Below are 25498 nucleotides of genomic sequence, written 5' to 3'. Positions count from 1 at the left end.
ACACAGTTGTCATCTGCCTCATGGGGTTTTTGCCTTTCTGTAGGTCAGCACAGTAGGGTTTCTGTAGATTGATCTTGATGGACTCTTGTCTTTTCTCAACCTTAGTAACTATGTAACTATGTTACAGTACTCTCTGCTGACAGGAAATGTCCAGAGCAGGAGAGGTTTTCTATGGGAATTTGCTGCCGCTCTGGACAGTTCCTGTCTCTGGACAGAGATGTCAGCAAAGAGCATTGAGTTAGGCTGAAAAGAATCTACCGCTTCCTGCAGGTCATACAGCAGCGGATAAGTACTGGAAGACTGGAGATTTTTTAATAGAAGTAATTTACAAGTCAATACAACTTTCTGACACCTGTTTATTTGAAAGATAAAAATAATTAGTGGAGTATGCCTTTAACTCAAGGATCTGAAACCTTCTAGCTCTGCATCAATGCTGCTTCCTTCTGACCCCTAAATTAACCCCTCCTCCCTCCTGCTGCTCCAGGCAGCCAGCACTAGTACCAGCAGGTTTGCAGTCACTCTTCTTTACTGATGTCGTCTGTTCTACTGATACATAACACCTCACCTACCTTTTTTGGGTTGTGGAATGAATCTTCTGCGTTTCAGTTATTTCTTATAAGAGAATTTGCTCTGATATACAAATGATTTGGATTACAAGCATGTTCTAGGAACAAATTATGCTCGTAATCCAAGGTGCACTGTATAGGTATATGTTTGTTTTCTGTATGTGTAAACTCTAAACACAATTTATTCGTTATGATCAGGTTGCCAGTTATAAAGTACAAAATCAAGTCCTTGGAGATAGTTATGTTTTTTTTTTTCTTTTATTTCTTGTTGCAGCTCTCCAGTGGAAATCCGTTATATGAAACTTACTACAAACAAGTACGTACAATCCAGAGTGGTGACACCATATGAATTCCACTGCTGCAGCTGGGAAGAAAAGGGCTGCCTCTGACCTATGCTTGTAATGCTACGCAGAAAATCACAGCTGCAGTTCATGGTTCACCCCAGGGTTTTTATAAGCTTATTTAGCTTTGTTAAAATGGGAAACAAGTAAATGATTGTGTACAAAAACCTATTTATACATTCAGCAGCCATAAATGTGACAGTATTTTACCCATTAATGTCTGCCTATCCTGCACACTTATTTCCAAATAAGGCCCCGTTCACACAGAGCAAGAATGGCGTAATTCCACGTCTGAGTTGACACTCTATGGGAGGCGCGCACATCTCTCCCATAGAGTGTCATTATGACACGGAGGCTGGCAGTATTCCGCCGTTTTTGCTCTATGTCAGGGTTGTTAAACTTAAAGGACAACTCTGGCGAAATTTTTTTTTGGCTTATTTAACACACATTACAAAGTTATATAACTTTGTAATGTGGTTAACTACCCGGTCTGGCCCCCTTCCCCCACTTTCCGACCCCCGACCCCCCACCCCGGAAGTTAAAGAATATATACATTACCTATTACGGTCGTCACGGTCCTCTTCTCTGGTGTCGGGTGATGTCAGAGCTGGGGGCGGTCCGGGTCTTCTTCCTCCTCGGCGTCTTCATTGAGAGTGAATGGGAGAGAAAAGGCTGCTGGTGCACATGCGCACCAGCAGCCTTTTCATTGGCTGGAGCGCATCACATGGCTTCCAGCTTGCTCAGCCCTGATAGGCTGAGCTTGCTGGAAGCCATGTGATGCGCTCCAGCCAATGAAAAGGCTGCCGGTGCGCAAGCGCGCTGGCAGCCTTTCCTCTCTCATGGACCCGGAAGAAGGAGACATCGCTGGACGGCGGACGCAGGTGACGGTGAGGCGGACGGCGGCCGAATGGAGTGGCGATCGTCACCGGAGGGATGGTGAGTATGGTGTCTGTGTGTGTCTGTGTTTTTTTTTTTGGGGGGGTCCCGCCGGAGTTGTCCTTTAAGCCCTCCAGCTGTTGCAAAACTATAAGTCCCATCATGCCTGGGCAGCCAGAGCTTTTGCTGTCCAGGCATGATGGGAATTGTAGTTTTAAAACAGCTGGTAGGGCTGAGTTTGACACTTCTGCTCTATGTAAACGGGGCCTTAGAGAGACTGGGCAGTAACCATGTAACTGAAAACAGAGTGTAGATTTGTACCTGCTCCTGCCATCTGTAACCCTTGGCTGTACAGTTACAGCTATATAATAAACTGCAAGCACTATAATTGTGTCCCAAGAGTTACATTAGCATTATATATAAAGGACAGGAAGCGCCATTGTGGCAGGAAAAAAACAAAGCAAAAAATAAACTCCCCCTGACAAATCTATTTCTTTATCCCACTATAACTACCATAATCCACAAATCTTATAAATGTTAACTATGAGCAATTATAACAATCGAGTATAACATATCCTATGAAAGAGTCCCCAGGGTGAACAAAAATTATATAGCAAATCAAAACTTGCGACCTTTATCTGGGAAACATCAAAACTACACACATATATTTTGTCTAAGGTACCGATGGGGCCCCATCTATATGTCTCATTTGCTAAGCACCACCGCAGTTGGACTCCAAAAAAAGTTTCAGCAATTGACTTAAAACTTTTTAATAATTCGGTAAAAATCCATAAAAATAAATAACATATAGGGTGCGTTCTTTCTAGGCGCACTTCAGCTAACACGTAGCCTTATTCATAGCATGCTGTATTGGGGACCTTTTGGAGACTTTTCTGTTAGCACAGATTTTATTTGACCTGTCCACACAAGAGCAGAAATCACCATTTTGTTTCCTTTGGTATTTAACAAATCCCATTCACATCCCATTCTGGTGATAATTAAAAGGACTCTGGGACACCAATATTAAATTCTAACAAAGCTAAGTTTGATATGTGGTGTATAATAAAATATAAGCCTGTGCTTTAGGTAAAACAAGTCACCAGATCCTCTCTTTCTTTCTTTCTCTTTTTTTTTTTCTCCTTAAAGCGGCGCTATCAGCAGGTTCTTCCGAGAGAACCTGCTGATATGCCGCAGTAGCTGTGTCCCTCAGTAGTTGATAGCCACTACTCTTACTCCTCTTGGCCCCCCGCATTGTTTCTTAAATCACTAAATGCTCTTATGCAAATTGTTAACATAAGGGCATTTAGGGCATTGCTCGGGGCCAGAGAGCATTGCCGCGACCTGTCCCGCCCACTATGCATATTCATAACTGCATAATGGGCTGTATACACGCCGGCTGCACAGGAAAGCAGTCCTGTCAGAGATGGGCTGCTTCCTGCGCATGCGTGAATCCCCCGGGCCGCCGCCGATCCTCCCGGAGGTTCCTCAAGAGGTAAGTATATAAGGATATACTTATGACTCGAGGAACCTCCGGGAGGATCGGCAGCGGCCCCTGGGTATTCACTGCTTCCCTGCGCAGCCGGCATGTATAGAGCCCACTATGCAGTTATGAATATGCACAGTGGGCGGGGCGGGCGAGGCAGATCGCGGCGATGCTCTCTGGCCCCAAGCAACGCCATAAATGATCTTATGCTAGTAATTTGCATAAGAGCATTTAGCAATTTTAGAAACAATGCGGGGGCGAGAAGGGTAAGAGTAGTGGCTATTAACTACTGAGGGGGGCAGCTACTGCGGCATATCAGCAGGTTCTCTGGGAAGAACCTGCTGATAGTGCCGCTTTAAAGGGGATTCTCCAGCAAAAATCTTTTTCTTTCAAATCAACTAATTTCTGAAAGTTATTTAGATTTGTAATTTACTTCTATTTAAAAATCTCAAGTCTTCCCATGCTTCTCAGCTGCTGATTACCCTGCAGGAAATCTTTTTTTTTTTTAATCTGACACAGTGCTCTCTGCTGTCCAAGACAGGAACTGTCCAGACCAGTAGCAAATCCCCATAGAAAACTTCTCCTGCTTTGGACAGTTCCTGCCAGCAGAGAGTACTGTGTCAGGGTATGTGCACACTGAGGAATTCAGACGGAACCTCTGTTGCAGAATTCCCAGCTCACGCCCGCTCGCGGACTGCAGCGGGTGTGCGCGTCTCCGCCCGTGTCATAAACTCCATTCTATGCAAGGGCGGATTCCTTCCTCGGTCCAAAGAATGAACTTAATCATTCTTTGGACGGAGGGCGAAATGCGCCTGTGCATAGAATGGAGTCCATGACATGGACGGAGACGCGTGCGCCCGCCCCTATCCGCGAGTGGGCGCGAGGGACGGATTACGCGATGGACTTTCCATCTAAATTCCCCAGTGTGCACATACTCTCAGACTGGAAGGAATACACCATTTCCTTCCAGTTAGCTGTCTCACCAGCACTGATGGTCCCAGGCATTTGTGCTCAGTCAGGTGTGCAATCACATCTTATCAGGGCTGTAAGTTGTGCTCAGCTTAACACATAGGTCCATATAAGTATATACAAGAAGTTTACATACCGCGGGACTTGACCTTAACCCCTAGACGACCTAGGACGTACCGGTACGTCCTGAGCTATAAAGCGAGCTTCGGAGCGGAGTGCGCTTCATAGCAGGTGGGGGCCGGCTGCAATTAGCAGCCGGCACCTCACCGTTAATGACATGCTGCAGCGTGACATTAACTCCTTAAAGCCGGGTGTCCCGATCATTAAAACGGACCACCGGAGGTCTCTCACCTGCCTCCGTGCGTTCCGATCGGCGCTCTGGTCACTGAGCCTCAATGAGCAGAGCGCCGACAACACTGATCAATGCTATGCCTATGGCATAGCAATGATCAGTGTATAAAATGAAAGTAATTAATGCACAAGTCCCCCAAAGGGACTTAAAATGTATAAAAAAAAAAGTTAAAATCACTAATACACTACCCCAAAACCCCTCCCCCAAGAAAAGTTTAAATCCCCCCCCTTTCCCATTATATAAATTAAACATATAAAAATAAACATATAATATACCGTAGCGTGCGTAATTGTCCGATCTATTAAAATATAACAAGCGCCATTGCGAACGGTGTAGACGAAAAGAGGGAAAAAAGTGCGCGGATTACCGATTTTGTTACATTATGTATATAAAAAAATTAATAAGTGATCAAAACGCCCGATCTTCACAAATAAGGTATTAATAAAAACTAGAGATCATGGCGAAAAAATTACATCTCATACAGCCCCGTAGGTGAAAAAATAAAACTGTTATAAGCGTCACAATAGGCCCATTTCATTAATAATTAATTGCCAAAAAAAGGATTTAATAAAAAAATATATATATATAACATTAGAGAATCTGTGTAAACCTGCATATGTTTGTGTTCAGACTGACCTATAGAATAATGGTATCATGTCGCTTTTACCATATAGTGCACTACGTAGACACAGGAACCCCCCAAACGTTACCATATTGCATTCTTTTTTACGATTTCACCTATTTATATCTTCATAAATAATATATTTGGGATTCCGTCATACATGTTATGGTAAAATGAAAGACGCCATTACAAAGTACAACTATTCCTGTAACAAACAAGCCATTACATGGCCTTGTAGATAGAAAACTAAAAGTGCTAGAGCTCTTAGAAGGGGAGGAGGGAAAAACGAAAGCGCAAAGATCAAAATTTGCGCCGTCCACTGGGTCATTTTGGGCCTGGTCCTCAAAGGGTTAAAAGCTTCATCTTTATTGTATCCAAAAACACACAGGAACGCACACTCCCTGCCACCTGTTTCAAGCTATCAATCCCTTTCTCAGCTGATAAGTATGTGAAGGCTTGAGATTTTTTAAATAGAAATAAATTAAAATCTATATAACTTTCTAAAACCAGTCGATTTGAAAGAAAAAGATTTTCACTGGATAACCCATAATTAAACAGGAAACAGTGGTTTGGGGTCTAATTGTGAAATATTTTGTATATTTTACAGGTTGACCCATCTCACAGTGGTAGAGTGGGACCAGGAGAAGCAGCACTCTTCCTCAAAAAGTCTGCCTTGTCAGATACTGTGCTTGGGAAGGTATGAGAAGAATAACTGGAGATGTATGAAAATGTGTGCCAAGGAAAAGTCTGGTTGCTGTCCATAGCAATGTCAAGTTTAACATGTCATTTAAAATAATAGCAGCAATAATATGAAATTTGCAGAAGTATATGGGTTGGGGGTGTTGGAGAGCCTATGTGTACAGGGTATAACCTTGATCAAAGATGTGATGGAAAATCACATCTTTGATCAAGTCATGGTGCTTGTTCCAGTAAAAAGTGATCTTTTATCAGATGTAGATTGTGTTACCTGGCGGGCTTCACGGCGGTAGCGCCACTTAGCCCCGCTCACATTGCCACCTTAGGCCCTGCCCCTCAGTGACGCCATAGGCCCCTATGCAGCCATTGGTGTGGGCCGACCTAGAGGTGACGGGGCCTAGACCTTTAGGTCGGCCCATTCCAGTGGCCGCTGAGGGGACGGGCCTATGTGGCAATGATGTCACAGTGGGCAGGGCTAAGTGGCACTTCGCCCGTGAAGCCCCGCCAGGTAGCACAATCTACAGCTGATAAAAGATCACTTTTTACTGGAACAAGCACCATGACATATGATCTAAAATAAGGTATGAAAACTGCAAAATTTACACTTTACACTTGTGTAGAGAAGTTGTAATACAAAAAGGAGGTGTGACAGTGTCACTTTAAGAGCCAAAAAGGGTGGGAGAAAGAGTTGGGAATTAAATAGAATGGGCCAGGATCTGTCAGACTATAAGGAAATCACAGGGAATCACCAAATGAATCAATTCAACATCTTACATAGAATTTACTATATCCCAAGTTTCCTGGATAGAATAAAGAGGAGAGTAGACAGTAAATGCCCCAGATGTGGAGAGGAGGAAGGAGTGCTCTTGTATATGGTATGGTCATGCAGAGAATAACAATAGTTTTGGGATGAAATGTATGTAAGAGTTTCTCAAAAAGTAGGAATCAAGCTGGATGAGTCCCCCATTTTGGCTATTGTGGGTGAAACCGTAAGTTATAAAGGCTCCTAGAAAGGTGAGTCATAGAGTTAAGTAAATAAGTCATACAGTTAAGTATGTTGTGTCCTAGTAGCCTCCAACACTCTGGTTTAGGGGGGGGGGGGGATAGGTGGGATTACTTATTTACTTGTTTTGTTTTTTACTGTTCGGGCCAGTTCACACGGAGTAAAACTGGCGGAACTTCTGTGACTGAACTGTCCGCCACAGAATCCCTCAAAACTTAGTGAATACTGGCTGTCTATGGAAGGGCTCGCCCGCCTCATTTCTCCGTTTATATAATGTTAAAGGTAAAGTCCGCCAAAAATTTTTATTAAAGTATTGTATTGCCCCCCAAAAGTTATACAAATCACCAATATACACTCATTATGGGAAATGCTTATAAAGTACTTTTTTTCCCCTGCACTTACTACTGAATCAAGGCTTCACTTCCTGGATAAAATGGTGATGTCACAACCCAACTCCCAGAGCTGTGCGGGCTGTGGCTGCTGGAGAGGATGATGGCAGGGAGAAACTGAGGGACACAGGGCACTGGAGGGACACTGAGCATCCCTCTACCATCATCCTCTCCAGCAGCCACAGCCCGCACAGCTCTGGGAGTCGGGTCGTAACATCACCATTTTATCCAGGAAGTGAAGCCTTGATGCAGTAGTAAGTGCAGGGAAAAAAAGTACTTTATAAGCATTTCCCATAATTTTTAACTTGCATAATATGATCGTAAAAAGCAAGACAGAATATGGTGCAGCTATACAATAATAAATAGTAAAGCATTAATTTTTTTTCTAATAAAACATCATACAGTGGTACTTCGGTTCACTAACTTAAAGGGGTAGTGCGGTGTATAGCATTATTTCACTAAATAACACACATTACAAAGTTATTCAACATTGTAATGTGTGTTATTTAAGTGAATGGCCCCCACCCCATGCTAGACCCGGAAGTGTGATGCTGAATGACGCGCTGGAGGGGGGCCGGCATAAGGGAGGGCAGGAGCAGTTAGGCCGACCTCCTGAAATTGACGTGATTGTCCCAAGATGGGGTCACTTAAATAACACACATTACAATGTTGTACAAATTTGTAATGTGTGTTATTTAGTGAAAAAATGTTTTAGACCGTACTACCCCTTTAACAAAGTTTTTTTTTTTTTTTCAGTTTAACCCCTAGACGACCCAGGGCGTATAGTTACGCCATGGAAGTCTGTCCCCAGATGACCTAGGGCGTAACTGTACGCCCTGGGTGTTTGAGCGGAGTGCGCTTCATAGGAGGTGGGGGCCAGCTGCAGTGAGCAGCCGGGACCTCCCCGGTAACGCGACCGCGGCGTTTAAGTGTGATAGGGGGAGTCCCCTGTCACTTACCGTTCGGGACCCCCGCAGTGTGACTGCGGGGGTCCCGATCGGTAAAACGGACTGCCGGAGGTCTCTTACCTGCCTCCGTGCGGTCCGATCGGCGATCTGCTGCACTAAGTCTGCACAGGCAGGCTCAATGAGCAGATCGCCGATAACACTGATCAATGCTATGCCTATGGCATAGCAATGGTCAGTGTAAAGATCAAACTAGTGTATGTACAAGTCCCCCAAAGGGACTTCAAATGTGTAAACAAAAAAAGTTAAAAACACTAACACACAACCCCAAAACCCCTCCCCCAATAAAAGTTGAAATCACCCCCCTTTCCCATTATATAAATAAAACATATAAAAATAAATAAACAAACATATAATATACCGTAGCGTGCGTAATTGTCCGATCTATTAAAATATAACAAGCGTCATTGCGAACGGTAAACGGCGTACACTAAAAGAGGGAAAAAAGTGCGCGGATTACCGATTTTTATGTTACATTATATATAAAATTATAATTTTATAAAATTATAAAAAGTGATCAAAACGTCCGATCTTCACAAATATGGTATTAATAAAAACTAGAAATCATGGCGGAAAAAATGACACCACATACAGCCCCAGAGGTGAAAAAATAAAACCGTTATAAGCGTCACAATAGTCCCATTTTATTTATAATTAATTGCCAAAAAAAAGGATTTCATTTAAAAAAAAATATATAACATTAGAGAATCTGTGTAAACCTGCATATGGTTGTGTTCGGGCTGACCTATAGAATAATTGTATCATGTCGCTTTTACCATATAGTGCATTACATAGACACAGGAACCCCCCAAACGTTACCATATTGCATTCTTTTTAGCGATTTCACCTATTTATATCTTCATAAATAATATATTTGGAATTCCATCATACATGTTATGGTAAAATGAATGACTCCATTACACAGTACAACTATTCCTGTAACAAATAAGCCCTTACATGCCTTGTAGATAAAAAACTGAAAGTACTAGAGCTCTTAGAAGGGGAGGAGGGAAAAACGGAAACACGAAGATTAAAATTTGCGCGGTCCACTGGGTCATTTTGGGCCTGGTCCTCAAAGGGTTAAGGCAAGGGGGCATCACAGTTAATCAGTGCTCGAATTTGCACGATAACGATCGAATTCGGACGATCGTACGTGTAAACACAGAGAACGATCAAACGACGAGCGAGAAATCGCTCATTTTGATCTTTGAACATGTTCTCAAATCGTTGTTGGTCGTTCGCAAAAAATTCGCAGATCTTTCCGTGTAAACAGTCGTTCAAGCGGTATATCAGCAGGTTCTGCCGAGAGAAACTGCTGATATGCCGCAAGACTCCTTTTACCTGAGAAGGTGATAGCAGTTAGAACCGCTCCTCTGCGCTTCTGCAATCTTCATAAAATCGCTCCCTGACCCGGAAGTAACAGCCCTGGCGCACACTGACCTTCCTGGTGCGTGTGCTGCAGGGGAATCCCCGGGACACCGACAGGGAGTGGAGCATCGGCCAGGGGTTCTGGAGCGGCGGGCACAGGTGATGAAAGGAGGAAGCCAGCGTCAGCCAGGGGCCGTCCAACACTGCAGATGAGAAGGGAGCTGCGACGGGGGAACGATGTGTCAGGTGAGTTTTTTTTTTTCTTTTTCTCCCTTTGTTTTTATCTGCTTGACAAGGGGGACAACATAAGAGGACAACACGGGGGCCATTTACAAGGGTGTGCAACATGGGGTGGGGGGTATGTATAAGAAGACATCACAGTGGGGGCATATACATGGGGGGCAACATAGTGGGGGCATCTACATGGGGACAACATAGGGGGGGAATGTATAAGAAGACAACACAGTGGGCGCATCAACATGGGGGGGAATGTATAAGAAGACATCACAGTGGGGGCATATACATGGGGGGGGCAACATGGGTGGAATGTATAAGAAGACATCACAGTGGGGGCATATACATGGGGGGCAACATGGGGGAATGTATAAAAAGACAACACAGTGGGGGCATATACATGGGGGGCAACATAGTGGGGGAATATACATGGGGGGCAACATAGGGGGGGAATGTACATGGGGGCAACATAGGAAGGGGAATGTATAAGAAGACAACAGTGGGGGCATATACATGGGGGGCAACATAGGGGGGAATGTATGAAAAGACAACACAGTTGGGGCATATACATGGGGGGGCAACATGGGGGGAATGTATAAGAAGACATCACAGTGGGGTCAACATGGGAGAATGTATAAGAAGACATCACAGTGGGGGCATATACATGGGGGGGCAACATGGGGGGAATGTATAAGAAGACATCACAGTGGGGGCATATACATGGGGGGGCAACATGGGGGGAATGTATAAGAAGACATCACAGTGGGGGCATATACATGGGGGGGCAACATGGGGGGAATGTATAAGAAGACAACACAGTGGGGGCATATACATGGGGGGGCAACATGGGGGGAATGTATAAGAAGACATCACAGTGGGGGCATATACATGGGGGGGCAACATGGGGGGAATGTATAAGAAGACATCACAGTGGGGGCATATACATGGGGGGCAACATGGGGGGAATGTATAAGAAGACAACACAGTGGGGGCATATACATGGGGGGCAACATAGGGGGGGAATGTTTAAGAAGACAACACAGTGGGGGCATATACATGGGGGGCAACATAGGGGGGGAATATACATGGGGGGCAATATAGGGGGGGAATGTACATGGGGGCAACATAGGAAGGGGAATGTATAAGAAGACAACACAGTGGGGGCATATACATGGGGGGGGCAACATAGGAAGGGGAATGTATAAGAAGACAACACAGTGGGGGCATATACATGGGGGGGGCAACATAAGGGAGGCTTCTATATGGGGGATAAGATAAGGGGGACAACACAGAGGGGACCATCTAAAGGGGGGACTACACTGGGGGGCATCTACTATAGGGGGACTACACTGAGAGGGGCTCTCAAGGAGATGCACATGGGGCCATCTATATGGAAAACTGAACAAGGGGCCATCTCTAAACAGAGGGGGGCATATACTATAAGGGGGTCACATAGTGTCAGGACTACCCACTAAATGAGGGTGTAAAGGGGCCAGTACAAATGTGCAGTGTGTATAGAGATGAGGATGGTGTCAGAGTGAGGAGTCTAATATGTCTGTCTGGAAGATTCTGTGGATTTGTGGCTCGGAGACGTTCTCATAACGGCCCAGGACGGATGGAGAAGATGAAAAGGGAAGAACGCTGATCAGAGAAGACACCCCCTGTGAGTCACCGGATATAACTGCACTGTAATGTATATGGTGTGTACAACCTGTGTAGAGCTGGGTCTACCTCTACTGGATGAGGTGATAGTGATCTGTGTACAGTGGATGTTATTCAGTAGCAGCGTTGGTATTAGTCAGTATGTGGTGGTATTAGTCAGCAGCAGCGGTGGTGGTAGTATGTGGTGGTATTAGGCAGTATGTGGCGGGGTTAGTCAGTATGTGGCGGTATTAGTAGCAGCGGTGGTGTTATTCAGTATGTGGTGGTATTATTTGCTACTTGTAATCCAGTACAGTGTTTTATTGGATTTAGTATATTGGATTTGGTCAGTAACAATATGGTGGTGATGGTAGTGGTTGTGGTGTGGTGGTAATATTTGCCCCTTGGTAATATTGGTCTCAGTATACAGGATTTGATCAGTAACAGTATGGCGGTTATATGTATGGTGATAATATTTCCTTCCTATATACTGGTATTATTGGTAATATCGGTCTTGATCTATCTATCTATCTATCTATCTATCTATCTATCTATCTATCTATCTATCTATCTATCGCATAGCTTTGTCAAGGAAGGGGGGGGGGTGAACTCTTGCACCAGGGCCCAAGGGATATTAGCTACGCCCCTGATCCTGACCGGCTCACATACGGTATGGGAGGGGGCTGGCTGAGCAGCATGGGGAGATGCTGCCTTTTTGAGCTACACTGGAGGAGAGGGGGTGGGGGTACGGGGCAGACTGGGCGGGATGGGAGGAGGCTATGCAGGCTGAAATGGACTTGGAGGGGGGCGGGGGGAGGACGGCACAGGAGGGGGCGGACTGGGCGGGACGGAGTGATGCTCCCGGACCCAGGCCATCCCCAAATGGTCTTCGGCCCCTAATTTGAATAGGGGCAATTAGCGATTTTATGGAGATTGCGGCGGCGCAGAGGAGCGGTTCTAACTGCTATCGCCTTCTCAGGTAAAAGGAGTCTTGCGGCATATCAGCAGGTTCTCTCAGCAGAACCTGCTGATATGCCGCTTTAAGCGATCGCAAAACGATCGCAAAGCGATTTTTCCATACGATATATCGTTCCGTCTAAACACTGATCGTTATGGAAAAAACATTGTTCATTCGGAATCGTTGATCGTGCGATCGGGCAAATTATCGCTACGTGTAAACCCGGCATTATTTATAGCATATCCATAGTCTGACAGATGTGAGTCCAATCCTGAGACCCACATTCATATATTTATGATTGTGGGCCTCCTAACCCTCCCCAGCTGCCAAAGGTGAAAACAGCTGACTCCACTGTTCTACACAGTTTGCGCGTTTGCCATTAATGTTAATAAATATGTATAATCTTTTCATTTTAGATTTGGGACTTGGCCGATCCTGATGGAAAAGGTTACTTGGACAAACAGGTAATTCAAATGTATATATTTTTCTTAGATAGAAATTACATATCAAGCAGTTAGTTTTTCCATTAATCCTCTGTTTATATATTCTTATAGGGTTTTTACGTTGCGTTGCGGCTAGTAGCCTGTGCTCAAAGTGGTCATGAAGTAACCCTGGCCAGTCTAAATATTCCAGTGCCACCTCCCAAGTTTGTAAGTTACTTTAATACTTCTATTAGGCTGCCTTCACACTGCATTAAAATCTCGGAAAACAACATGGTGTTATTTTTTTTCCTTTCTGGTATGTTTGAGGCTCTGTGACAGTGTTTTCAAAATGCAGCATGCTGAGGGTGTGGCGTTTTTCTTCCATAGACTTATGGAATTGTTCTGGTTGTCTGGTGGTCCAACGGCTAGGTCATGTGATGGCAGAGTAAAGAAAGTTCAGCACCCAAAAGCGCCTAAACAACAGAAAAGATCATTCACACATACAGTCTAAAATGCTTAAAAAAAAAATGCCCACCATGCGTCGTATCGGCGTTCTTTCTGGCTAACTTTGGGGCTAAAAAACGCCAGACAAAAAATGTGTGTGAGGGCACCCTTACTTTTTGTATATTCTTTCAATGAGTGACATATACTCCTTCCTAGGGCTGGGCGGTATACCGTGAAAATACCGATACCGTCTCTGGCGTCGGTTAACCGACCTCAACTTTGCCAGGACGGTATCTGCGGTATTTCACGTTTGTGGTGTGCTGAGCAGGGATGCCGGCATTCAGGCAGGACATGGCTGCAGCTGATCGGATGAAGGATCACTGAGCTCTGACACTACAGCCCGGGGATCCGGATTATCTCCCATCGGGCCCCAAGACGCGGACACTGGGCCTGTGGAGAACAGCGGCGGAGTGCAGCCTCTAAGTGTCCTGCGCCTCCCCCCCTGGGCCTCTCTCCTCGGTCAGCGCATGCAGCACAGAGCCGAGGACCGAGTGACCGCTCTGCCCCCTCCCCCTCCTGTCACTGCCGGCACCAGTCCTGATACTCCAGTCACTGTGCGCAGCCACAACTCTCCCCCTCTGTGTAACCAACAGCAGCTCTCATGAGGTAACCTCTTCCTACTATGTGCCGCTGCCGTCCACACAGCCCTCCCCCCGTCACCAGTCTCCGGGGGGTACACTGTCCAGCCGCAGGGTTGTAGATCATCCCCCCCCCCCCCCCCCCCCCAGGCCAGATAAGGATTGATGGGACAGTGTGTAGCAGCAGGTTACTGCACGGAGGAGCCGCTGTATTGTTTAGCTGCCGTGCTCGTCTCTTATCACTGACACCCGAGGCAGAGGCTAAAGGAGGAAAGGGGTTCTCAATTCTGTATGTACTTGTACACAGAGCATAGCAGAGCTCTCTCAGTTCATGAACACTACAATAGCAGGGCTGTCTCAGTTGTCTGCTGTGTGTGTATAGAGAGACCTGTCCCCCCTCCTGTGTATAGAGACCTGTCCCCCCTCCTATGTGTATATACAGAGACCTGCCCCCCTCCTGTGTATAGAGACCTGCCCCCCTCCTGTGTATAGAGACCTGCCCCCCTCCTGTGTATAGAGACCTGCCCCCCTCCTGTGTATAGAGACCTGCCCCCCTCCTGTGTATAGAGACCTGTCCCCCTCCTGTGTATAGAGACCTGCCCCCCTCCTGTGTATAGAGAGACCTGCCCCCCTCCTGTGTATAGAGACCTGCCCCCCTCCTGTGTATAGAGACCTGCCCCCCTCCTGTGTATAGAGAGACCTGTCCCCCCTCCTGTGTATAGAGACCTGTCCCCCCTCCTATGTGTATATACAGAGACCTGCCCCCCTCCTGTGTATAGAGACCTGCCCCCCTCCTGTGTATAGAGACCTGCCCCCCTCCTGTGTATAGAGAGACCTGTCCCCCCTCCTGTGTATAGAGAGACCTGTCCCCCCTCCTGTGTATAGAGACCTGTCCCCCCTCCTATGTGTATATACAGAGACCTGCCCCCCTCCTGTGTATAGAGACCTGCCCCCCTCCTGTGTATAGAGACCTGCCCCCCTCCTGTGTATAGAGAGACCTGTCCCCCCTCCTGTGTATAGAGAGACCTGTCCCCCCTCCTGTGTATAGAGACCTGCCCCCCTCCTGTGTATAGAGACCTGCCCCCCTCCTGTGTATAGAGAGACCTGTCCCCCCTCTTGTGTATAGAGAGACCTGTCCCCCCTCCTGTGTATAGAGACCTGCCCCCCTCCTGTGTATAGAGAGACCTGTCCCCCCTCCTGTGTGTATAGAGAGACCTGTCCCCCTCCTGTGTATAGAGAGACCTGTCCCCCTCCTGTGTATAGAGAGACCTGTTCCCCTCCTGTGTATAGAGAGACCTGTCCCCCTCCTGTGTATAGAGAGACCTGTCCCCCTCCTGTGTATAGAGAGACCTGTCCCCCTCCTGTGTATAGAGAGACCTGTCCCCCTCCTGTGTATAGAGAGACCTGTCCCCCTCCTGTGTATAGAGAGACCTGTCCCCCTCCTGTGTATAGAGAGACCTGTCCCCCTCCTGTGTATAGAGAGACCTGTCCCCCTCCTGTGTATAGAGAGACCTGTCCCCCCTCCTGTGTATAGAGACCTGTCCCCCCTCCTGTGTATAGAGAGACCTGTCCCCCCTCCTGTGTATAGAGAGACCTGTCCCCCTCCTGTGTATAGAGACCTGTCCCCCCTCCTGTGTATAGAGACCTGCCCCCCTCCTGTGTATAGAGTCTTGTCCCCCCTCCTGTGTATAGAGTCTTGTCCCCCCTCCTGTGTATAGAGAGTCTTGTCCCCCCTCCTGTGTATAGAGAGTCTTGTCCCCCCTCCTGTGTATAGAGAGTCTTGTCCCCCCTCCTGTGTATAGAGACAGACCTGTCCCCCCTCCTGAGTATATAGAGACCTGTCCCCCTCCTGTGTCTATATATAGAGACCTGTACCCCCTCCTGTGTGTATATTGAGACCTGTCCCCCCTCCTGTGTGTATATAGAGACCTGTCCCTCTCCTGTGTGTATATATAGAGACCTGTCCCCCCTCCTGTGTGTATATATAGAGACCTGTCCCCCTCCTGTGTGTATTTATAGAGACATGTCCCCCTCCAATGTGTATATATATATAGACCTGTCCCCCTCCTGTGTGTATATAGAGAGACCTGTCCCCCTCCTGTGTCTACGTAGCTGTATAACTCTGATGAGACCCCCTAATAATGACAATAGACTAAATTCACAGCCTTGTGCTGCTGCTCAGTGAGTTACTTTTCTTTTTTTGAACAAAATATCCCGAGTTTGGCACAGGCAAGTGGGTGGGGCTTGTAAAAGGGGTGTGGCTTACAAAGGGGCGTGTAATAGTTATCGCTCAATTATCGTTACCACAGCTACATGTGCGATAAACCGCGATATTGGTTTAGGCCAATATCGCCCAGCCCTACTCCTTCCTTGTATACACATTTTTTGCCTAAAGTGTACCTGTAACTTTCAAAATCTAAGTCAACAGGGGATGGGAAATAAAGAATGCATTACATTCATTAATTCATTCATTTATTTTAAGTTCTCAAGCCTTAAAACAAAGCTGTACTTGTATCCAGGTCCAGTCTCACTGAAAGCAGCTTTTTAGTCTTGTGTTGGTTGAAAAAAAAGAGACTACGTGCAGGAAGTCCCAGCCAGTACAGTGTCTCACGGCTCAATGTGTCCATTAATCAGATGACTAAAAAGCTGTCTTCAGGAGACTGGACCTGGATACAAGTAAGTATAGCTTTGTTTTAAAGCATGATAATTGAAGAATAATTATAAGGCCACGTTCACACAGAGTGTTTGGCTGTTAAACAATAGCTGTTGTTGCAGAGTGCATCAATGGCTGTTGTTTAATAGCACTGCTTCATTAAATAGCAGTTGATGGAACCACGGCTGTAGCATATACATGCTGTATACACTACAGCCGTGGTTCTCTGCGGCCACAGAAAATAAATGACAGATCTTTTTTGTGCAGCCACTATTCAGTGACCTGCGGCCGTACAAGATGGCCTGTGCACACAATATAAAGTATGGCTCCCAGCTGTACTTTATATTGTTGTTTATGGCAAATTGGAGAGTGGGCACACTGAATGTGCCCGCATTCCAATTAAAATAAAGTGATTTTTATCTGGCCAATACTGCAGTATTGGCCAAGTGAACATCTCAGACATCGGCCATGTCAAACAACAGCCGATGTTCATACGTTATGTGAATGGGGTTTTAATGTAAGTTGCACGTCTTTTGTTAATTAAGATTATGAAAATTGGTCACTTTCAACAAACCTCCTATAAATCAATAGAACAAGCTAATGAAAGACACTTTGTAATATAAAATAAAATACTCATTTGGCTAATCTCTCATCACTGCCTTTTAGTTTAAGTAAATGGTTTTCTAAACTTGACCCTGCTGCATTAATTCTAAGAACTCTGATCGAAAGGTGCTTTATGCGCATATTACCTATTTGTATTCATGCTGGTGGAGCTACTTGGCTAGGGAATGGCCTCTAAATGTGCTCATTGTTGTTGATAGTTCTTCTTTTTCCTTTTCTCTCTCTCTCTCTGTGTATATATATAATTTTTTTTTAAAGAAAAGAGCGAAGGTACTCTGCACTGCTGACGATTCTCCTTCCCTTAATATATAGATGTTGGAGGAAGCATTGCTGGGGTCACATTTAATTCCAGTGTCACTTGCTGTGCTCTTAACTAAAACAGGAACACTGATGTTTTCTTTGCCTTCACATGTGTTATTAACAGGAAAAGAATGCGTTCTGTTTATTATTTTAGGGTTTTTCTTGTTGCTGTAAAAGAACCTATTCTAGTGTCCAGAACATATTTGGGCCAGTCATATTGTTTAGGTTGATATGTTTAATCCATATCAAACATAAGGCTTTGTCCATGTTTCCTTGTTAAATCACATTGGTGATATTTGAGGAGGATTTCTGATACAGGGCTGGACTGTAAAATACTTGCACTACGTTGGTTTACAATGAGCTTTGTTGTCCATAGGCTCTTGTTTTAAAAAAAAAAAAAAAAAAAGAAAAAGAAAACAACATATGGTGCACATTTTTTTTCTCTTTCCCTCAGCATAACAAATTATAGAAGACTAGGCTTTCCTACAAAGTGGTAAAAAAAGGTTTTCAAACATGCCAGCCATGCATAATCAGATAACAACACGATTTTGGCATACGGTGGGTGTTGGAGATCTGTGGACATATTGGAGGTGTATGTCAGGTTTATTCACCCAACATGCAACGTTAAAGAGTTAGGGTGGTATTACACGAAGCGATTTTTTTCAATTAACGATTAACGATAAACGATCTCCAACGATCGCAATAGCGGTTGCCTAATAATCGTTCGTTTTACTACACGGAAAGATTATCGGTTATATTGGAGCAACAAAATTCAAGAACACTCCCCTTTCAATTTGCGAATGAACAGGGAACGGCTAACGACATCTTATTCAAACGAACGATGTGCGAACGATGTGTAAAAGACAAACGATAAAAATAGATTCAAAACCTATTAAACGACCAGCGACCAATCGTTCGTCGTTTAATCGTTGTCTACTATTACACTTAAAGATAATCGTTCAAATACGACCGATTGAACGATTATTCGAACGATAATCGCTTCGTGTAATACCACCCTTAGAGACTGGGACCCCACCTCCACATTTCGCCTTTGAGGCGTCCTGTTTTTATTTTGTGTCAATTGAGATAAATGTTTCTGAGTTGTAGGGGTTAACACTAGATTATTTACAGTAGATTTTTTTTTTTTATTTACAGTAGATTATTATTATTTTTTTTTTAAAGTGCTAGAATAAAAGATTTTTGTTAATCCTGTCTTTTTTAAAATAAAGAACGATCAAAAGGTTACACAAATACTGGCGGTCAGAATACAGCAATGCCCAAAACAAATCAAATTGTAAATTTAATAAGATTTAAAAAAATAAGGTTTCCTCATAGCTTTATTCGTAGACTGATTCACCCTTCTACAGCCCATGTGAGATTTACCTTCCCCTTGTGCTTGCAGACACTGATTCATGTGTATTGCACCCTCCCTTCTCCTGCAGAATCTGCCATTTTGTTTCTTCTCTGTCCCAGACTGTTGTGTGTCCTATTGACATTCTGATACGGTACAGTGTGTGTGATTTAACCTCCATTGAAGACTGTTCTCCCTGTCCACACTCTGACCAGCCTAGTACAGCCTCTTTCTTGCTCGTATCGCTATTGTCAGTTTTACACAAGCCGCAACTCAAATTACACTGTGACACACACACACACACACTTGTAAGGATATAATCCTTTATCCTAGAGAAACACTGAAGCTTTGGTAGGATGTTGACAATACTTTTGCTGTCATTTGAATAAACTATTTCACATCCACTTTTTTCAGTTTGTACAAAACATATGCACCGTTATAGCTGCTACATTCTTTTTTCATTGATGAATAGATGTTGTTAAACATATATATTTATATGTATTTTTTTTTCCTTCAAAGAATGATACCAGCAGCCCCATTTTGATCACTCCTCCTCCTCCTGTTGAAAGTCATTGGTCAGTTCGGGTAAGTTTTATGTTAAAAATTGTATGCTGGTTTCATGCTTTGTCTAGCTTTATTGTAAAAGGCGATATAAGTGTTGTAAGGAGGATCTGCAGAGTTAGGGTATGTGCACACTACAGAATCCCGACGGAACTACCGCCGCGGCCGCACACATCTCTGCTGCTCTCATAGGCTTTATTCTATGGTTAGCCAGATTCTGCCGCCCGCTCATTCTTCGGGCAGACTGTGGAATCTGGCAAACCGTACAATGAAGCCTATGGGAGCAGCGGAAATGCGAGCTGGGGATTCCGAAGTGTGCACCTACCCAAAAAGTCTGAAATTTTTACTATTCTCTTTTATTTCAGGAAGTAAGTTTTTAAGGGGTTCTGTAGCGCTATAAAAACATGGCCACTTTCTCCAGAGACAGCACCACACTTGTCTCCAGTTCAGGTGTGTTTTGCAATTAAGTTCCATTTACTTCAATGGAACTAATGGTCCCTTTACACAAAGCGATTATCATTCAAATTTTTGCGATAACGATTGCGTTTGAGTGATAATCGGCTTGTGTAAACACTGCGTACGATCAAGCGACAAGCGATAAATCGTTCATCGTGATCTTTCGACATGTTCTAAAATCGTTGTTGGTCGTTTGCTGAAAATTAGCAGATCGCTTTGTCTAAACAGTCTTTCAACGATTCACCCTATGTGGGAGATGGGCTTAAGTGATATTAAAACGATCATAATAATGAATTTTTCAAACTTTATCGTTCCATCTAAACACTCATCGTTATAAAAACTTTGTTACTTCAAAATTGTTAATCGTTCGATTGCGCAAATTATCGCTCCGTGTAAAGGGACCATATATTGCGAAGCCCAACCCAAATTGGCCATGTTTTGTGGCACTGGGTAACCCTTTTAAAAGATGTTTATCCTCTGACAGTCACTCGCCTGATATTTTTGACATAAAATATAGCATTAGCCCTTTACCAACCTGTACTAATAGATGCCATTTTTAAGTCCTAGAAAACCCATTTTTATAGACTGTTTCAATTGCGCTTTAGGTGTTTTTATTTCTTTTACTTCTTTTTGTTCACTTTGTTTGCAATGTGGTGTGATAAATGAGTTAAAATCTATTCTTACAGACCTTGCTTTGTATGTGAGTTTCACCCTTATCTCTACATCCTTCCTCTAGTTATAATTTTTCTGAGCACCATGCTATGAAGTTGGGTATCTTCTCCATTTTTGACTTATGACTAATGTTTAGCAGATCTTTCAAAGCGTTTGAGTTGGGCAATGTTATCTGAATTACTTTTTCCCTCCCTTGAAAAATTTACAATTTTAATGGGCATATCAAAAAATGTTTTTACAAGTGCTACGGCAGCATGATAACACCAACTCCCCATTGATAGGTTCCCTTTAGATATTCCTAACTGCAACACAACCTAATCCATGTTTTTTACCCCGTTAACAAGTTCTAGGAGGGTCTTAAAGCCATTGATGTACTTTTGTTATTTAGTTTGTGAGAGGTGAAGTAATCTGGGACGACTTCTAGGTGTGTGGAAAATTATATACTTTATGCTCACTATTGGAAATGCCTCCTTTTAAGCAAAAGTCATGCCAAAAAAGAGCAGCCTCATTTATTTCTGATGTCACTCATCCCAGCATCTGTTTGCTTTTCCATTGGTAGAATACATGTGTGAAAATTTTTATGCAGTGTAGACGTCTCCACAACACTACAAATATTGTGTCCCCTCATTGCAGTAATCATCAAATAAAAAACAAAAGTAATAAAAAATAAATATACAGTTATAGGTACAAGACATGCTAATTTTCCTAAAGCCCAGTAGTGTTTGGAGATAGTAACAGTCTGTCCATTGATTTTTGTATGTCAATGTCACTATATAAAGCTTTCAAAGGAATAGATGTTTGTTTGCACATTTTAAAATGACTGCTTTATTTTGCTTACCAGATAGAAGAGAAATCTAAATTCGATGGAATATTTGATAGTTTATTACCAGTAAATGGTCTACTGTCTGGAGACAAGGTGAAACCGGTACTTATGAACTCCAAACTACCTCTGGATATTTTAGGAAGGGTGAGAATACATTTATTTGTTCTGTTACACATTCAGTGGTCAACCTCTGTAACCTATGTTTTCCCTCAATTGCATCTTAGAAAAATAAATAATAAACCAAGTATGCATATAGTTTTGATTAGGTTACTAGTTTTATACCTTTATGGAGCCCCTAAGCGTTCATAGCCAGAGAACAGCAAACAATCCCTGTGTAGTCTGACCCTACAGTCATAGGGTCTCATTACACGGACCGTCTACGGTCCGATCATTTTAGTAAACAAGAGCTGATCTGCTGATCTGATCGGCACTTGTTTACTGGACCTATTACACGGCCCAATAATAGGGCAGTTTGGACTCCATGAACATCGTTAGTGATGTCCATGCAGCCCTTGGTTAAAAACACCTGACACCTTACCTCTCGCTGCTCCCCGCCTTCTCTCCTATGCTCTGCAGCTTTCCGTTCCCAGCAGCTGCAGCGTCTGAGCAGACTGTCAGCTGACAGGCCGCTTGGCCAATCATAGGCCATGACCGCCGTGGCCTGTGATTGGCTTAGACGCTACAGCCTCTGGGGCCAAGAAGCTACAGAGCACAGGAGAGATGAGTGGGAGAGGTAAGGTGTCAGGTGTTTGGGCAATTGTTAGGCGTTGACCACGCATTGCTATTACATGTAGTAATGCACGGTCGGCGTCCGGCGATTTTAGGTCCAAACCTAAACCATCGATCAGCCGATGATCATTGTCATCGGCCGAACGTTTTCTCTATTTTCGACCGATTATTGCTCCGTGTAATAGGGCCCATACTCTTACATCTGTGCATTCCTTCTTGCTTAGCATACCAATTGTATGTTATAAAGAAGGATGGAAGAGAGAGGAGTATGGCTGCAAATTGGACTGTATAGAGCCTGTAGTCTATAACCATGATGACATATGGGCCTGTTTAGAAACAGAGCAGTAGAAGATTTTTAGTCAATGTGCATGGACACATCATTTTACTCAAAGAATATTATTTCTACCAGATTAGCTAAATAAGGTTAAATTGCCCATAAAAACAACCTAGAAAATAGTTTTTTTTTTATTAACAGTTTTACACAACATACAGAAACACATTGCCCAAAAACCCCTCTCCTGCAAGCTCAAGTGATTACATGAAAAACGAGAACAAATTCCTGTATCTGGCCTTCCACCATGCCTGTAAGAGAACAGTCCATCATAGACACATGCAACAGTTATTATACTTTGTAAAATACTATAAGGCAATGGGGTAAATCAGTGAATTGTTACAGAGATCTGAGACAATGTATACTTACTGAAAGCTAAGGCAGAACTGAAAGGCCAGCCCAGAGCTGTCAATCCAGTCTGACCACAATTTTAATATTGCTCACCTTTTCTTTTATACTCCTTTCTCAAGGTTTAGGCTAGGTTCACACACAGAAGAATAAAAGCTAACTACTACTATTATTTTGAGTGAAAATAAAACTGTGTGAGCAGATGAAAAATAAATGGCCTAGTGTTGCAAAACCAGGTGGTCAATAATGATCGGGTTGTTATAATCATTTACAGCCATTATTCTATACGGTGTGTTTGCACTGCTGTCTAATTTCCCTTTAACGTTAACGGAGTGCATTATTATGTATTATGAATTATTTATTATATATTATATATATATGAAAATACAACAGTATTTTAACCTCAAAATTATGGCCGTATTTTATGTTTTTTTTTCCGGTGTGAACAAAGTCTTAATAGCCAATTTTTTTCCCCTATGGAGTCTTCCCTACTTTTTGGTAGGAAATCCGGCCAGTGTTTGGCAATTAATTTTCTCACCATATAAAACACGCTTGCCTAGTTTCCCATGGTTGTTGTTCTTCAACATAACCTAACACACATACACATATACACACAAGGGGGTAAGTGCAAACAAAACTGAATCAATTCAATCTAGCACCCCTCTCCAAAAAGACCACAACATATGAATATAGCTTTTGCAGTGTGATCAGTACATCTGTGGCAATGGTTGATATGCCTAACTGAGAGCTGAAGGACCCTAGCAAAGATTTCATTTTACTGCCCATCTTCAGTAGGTCCTATGTCTGCCTTTCAAGAATCCCTGCTGAGGATTGGGTAATTAGCTAGATGCAGGGTAAGCAGCTGTCTATAAGGAAGGGATATCACAGCACCGGAGCTGGGAGATAACACCTCGTACAGGTGGGAGGTACTGAGGAAGCATTGTAATAAAAGCTGTTGTGCAGTGATGCCACCTTCCCAGTCCCCCCCCCTACAGATATTGGAGTTGGGCTGCAAGGAAGTACACCTATGATTTCAGTCAATCAATTACATGCTGATGCAACTCCACCCCTATGCCTACTTACTGGGTGGTGGTATTAAAGGTCATTATTTTGAAAATGCTGTTAGGGGATGCCAGTTATTTTTTTGTGTGGACTGTTTTATTTATCTCCTCCTGTGTGTTCAGAATGTATTAATTTTCCTAAATAAAGAGATGTAAACAATGGTTTACAGGTGTGGGAGCTGAGTGACATAGACAAGGATGGACACTTGGACAGGGATGAGTTTGCAGTGGTAAGTACCATTACATTACAACCTACCATAGTCTCTATTTTACATATGTAGGGAATAAACAGAATAAAAATTTGTTAACCTTAGAATGGCTTGAGAATCTTATGTTCACTTGTTGGGTGTTTCTGTGTTCACATGCGAACACGGTTCTCTTTTTCTGTGTTCTTTTGTTCATCTCTTTGTATGGATTGATACTCATTTTTTTTTTTTATAATACATCAATTACGATCCCCTGATTTCTTCTTCTTATAGTCATAGTGTTAAAGGGAGCATATCATACATATATATTATACCAATAAAAAAACAGATACTGAAACATTGTTAGTGTGGGTCTTCATCTGTGTTAATGATTCCTGTTCATTGCTTTCAATCACCAGAAACAACGAAATTAGTGTGTTCCATTAATTTCCATGGGGGACACAATGTATTTGTTTGCCTTCTGTTCTATTGAAGTCCATGTGAATGGATGGAAATAGACAATTCATCCATTTGCATCAGTTTATCATCCATTTAAGAGTTGTAAAACAGCATGAACAGAGCTGTGATGAACAGGGGCTGAAATGCAGATGTGAACAATCCCTTATATTATTGGAAATTCAGTATGTACAAAAATAGGTGTGTGAAAGAAAGAAGAATGGCTTGTAAAAATATATCTCCAATCTTTTGCAGGCAATGCATCTTGTATATAGAGCTTTAGAGAAGGAGCCAGTCCCAACGGTTTTACCACAGTCATTAATTCCCCCTTCTAAAAGAAAGAAGACGCCAACATTTCCAGGTGCTGTCCCAGTCCTTCCTGCTAGCCCTCCTCCAAAGGATAGTCTTCGTTCCACTCCATCTCATGGCAGCATGAGCAGTTTAAACAGTGCGGGAAGTTTGTCACCCAAACATTCATCTAAACCCAGTCAGGTACAAAGGGAAAATATTTTCTTTTGCAGAAGTTTAAAGCGTTTCCTTGAAAGTATAATTTAACTTATTGTTTTTTTTAGCCTACAGTAAATTGGGTGGTTCCTCTAACAGACAAGATACGTTATGATGACATTTTTCTCCAAACTGACTTGGACATGGATGGTTATGTGAGCGGACTTGAAGTTAAAGACATATTCATGCAATCTGCACTCCCACAGAATATCTTGGCACACATTTGGTGAGATAAAGGCAAATGGTTATATATAAAGTGAATGTTCTGTCCAAAGTGATAAATTTTCTAGTCTGTTCCTGGCTTTGGCTGAAAAAATCTGTCGCATAACCTGTTGGTGTAATAGGGCCTGAAGGAGACACTTCATACCTCCTGTTTATCTGTCTGCGCTTCAATAACATAGATAAATGCTTTTATTCTCTGGTTTGATATTTTTAAAGAAGTGTTCCCAAGCCCCTAAAGGGCTAAGAGATGTAATGCCT

The 25498-nt window shown here is 43.5% G+C and overlaps 1 protein-coding gene across 3 annotated transcripts in view; it reads left to right on the top strand.

The window, feature by feature from the left end:
* Positions 1-25498, top strand: part of EPS15L1 (epidermal growth factor receptor pathway substrate 15 like 1) — a 189749-nt gene that overhangs the window by 13792 nt on the left and 150459 nt on the right. For all 3 annotated transcript variants that reach the window (XM_069962267.1, XM_069962268.1, XM_069962270.1), the window contains exons 2-10: positions 841-882; positions 5817-5906; positions 12880-12927; positions 13018-13113; positions 19412-19477; positions 21423-21548; positions 24044-24103; positions 24770-25006; positions 25087-25244. In XM_069962267.1, the coding sequence (XP_069818368.1) occupies positions 841-882; positions 5817-5906; positions 12880-12927; positions 13018-13113; positions 19412-19477; positions 21423-21548; positions 24044-24103; positions 24770-25006; positions 25087-25244 (923 nt within the window). The remainder of the gene's footprint in view (positions 1-840; positions 883-5816; positions 5907-12879; positions 12928-13017; positions 13114-19411; positions 19478-21422; positions 21549-24043; positions 24104-24769; positions 25007-25086; positions 25245-25498) is intronic.

This window comes from Dendropsophus ebraccatus, chromosome 3, assembly GCF_027789765.1.
Source record: "Dendropsophus ebraccatus isolate aDenEbr1 chromosome 3, aDenEbr1.pat, whole genome shotgun sequence".
Taxonomy (NCBI): domain Eukaryota; kingdom Metazoa; phylum Chordata; class Amphibia; order Anura; family Hylidae; genus Dendropsophus; species Dendropsophus ebraccatus.
The sequence above is the reverse complement of the archived record's forward strand: the minus strand, read 5'-3'. Positions and strand labels throughout refer to the sequence as shown.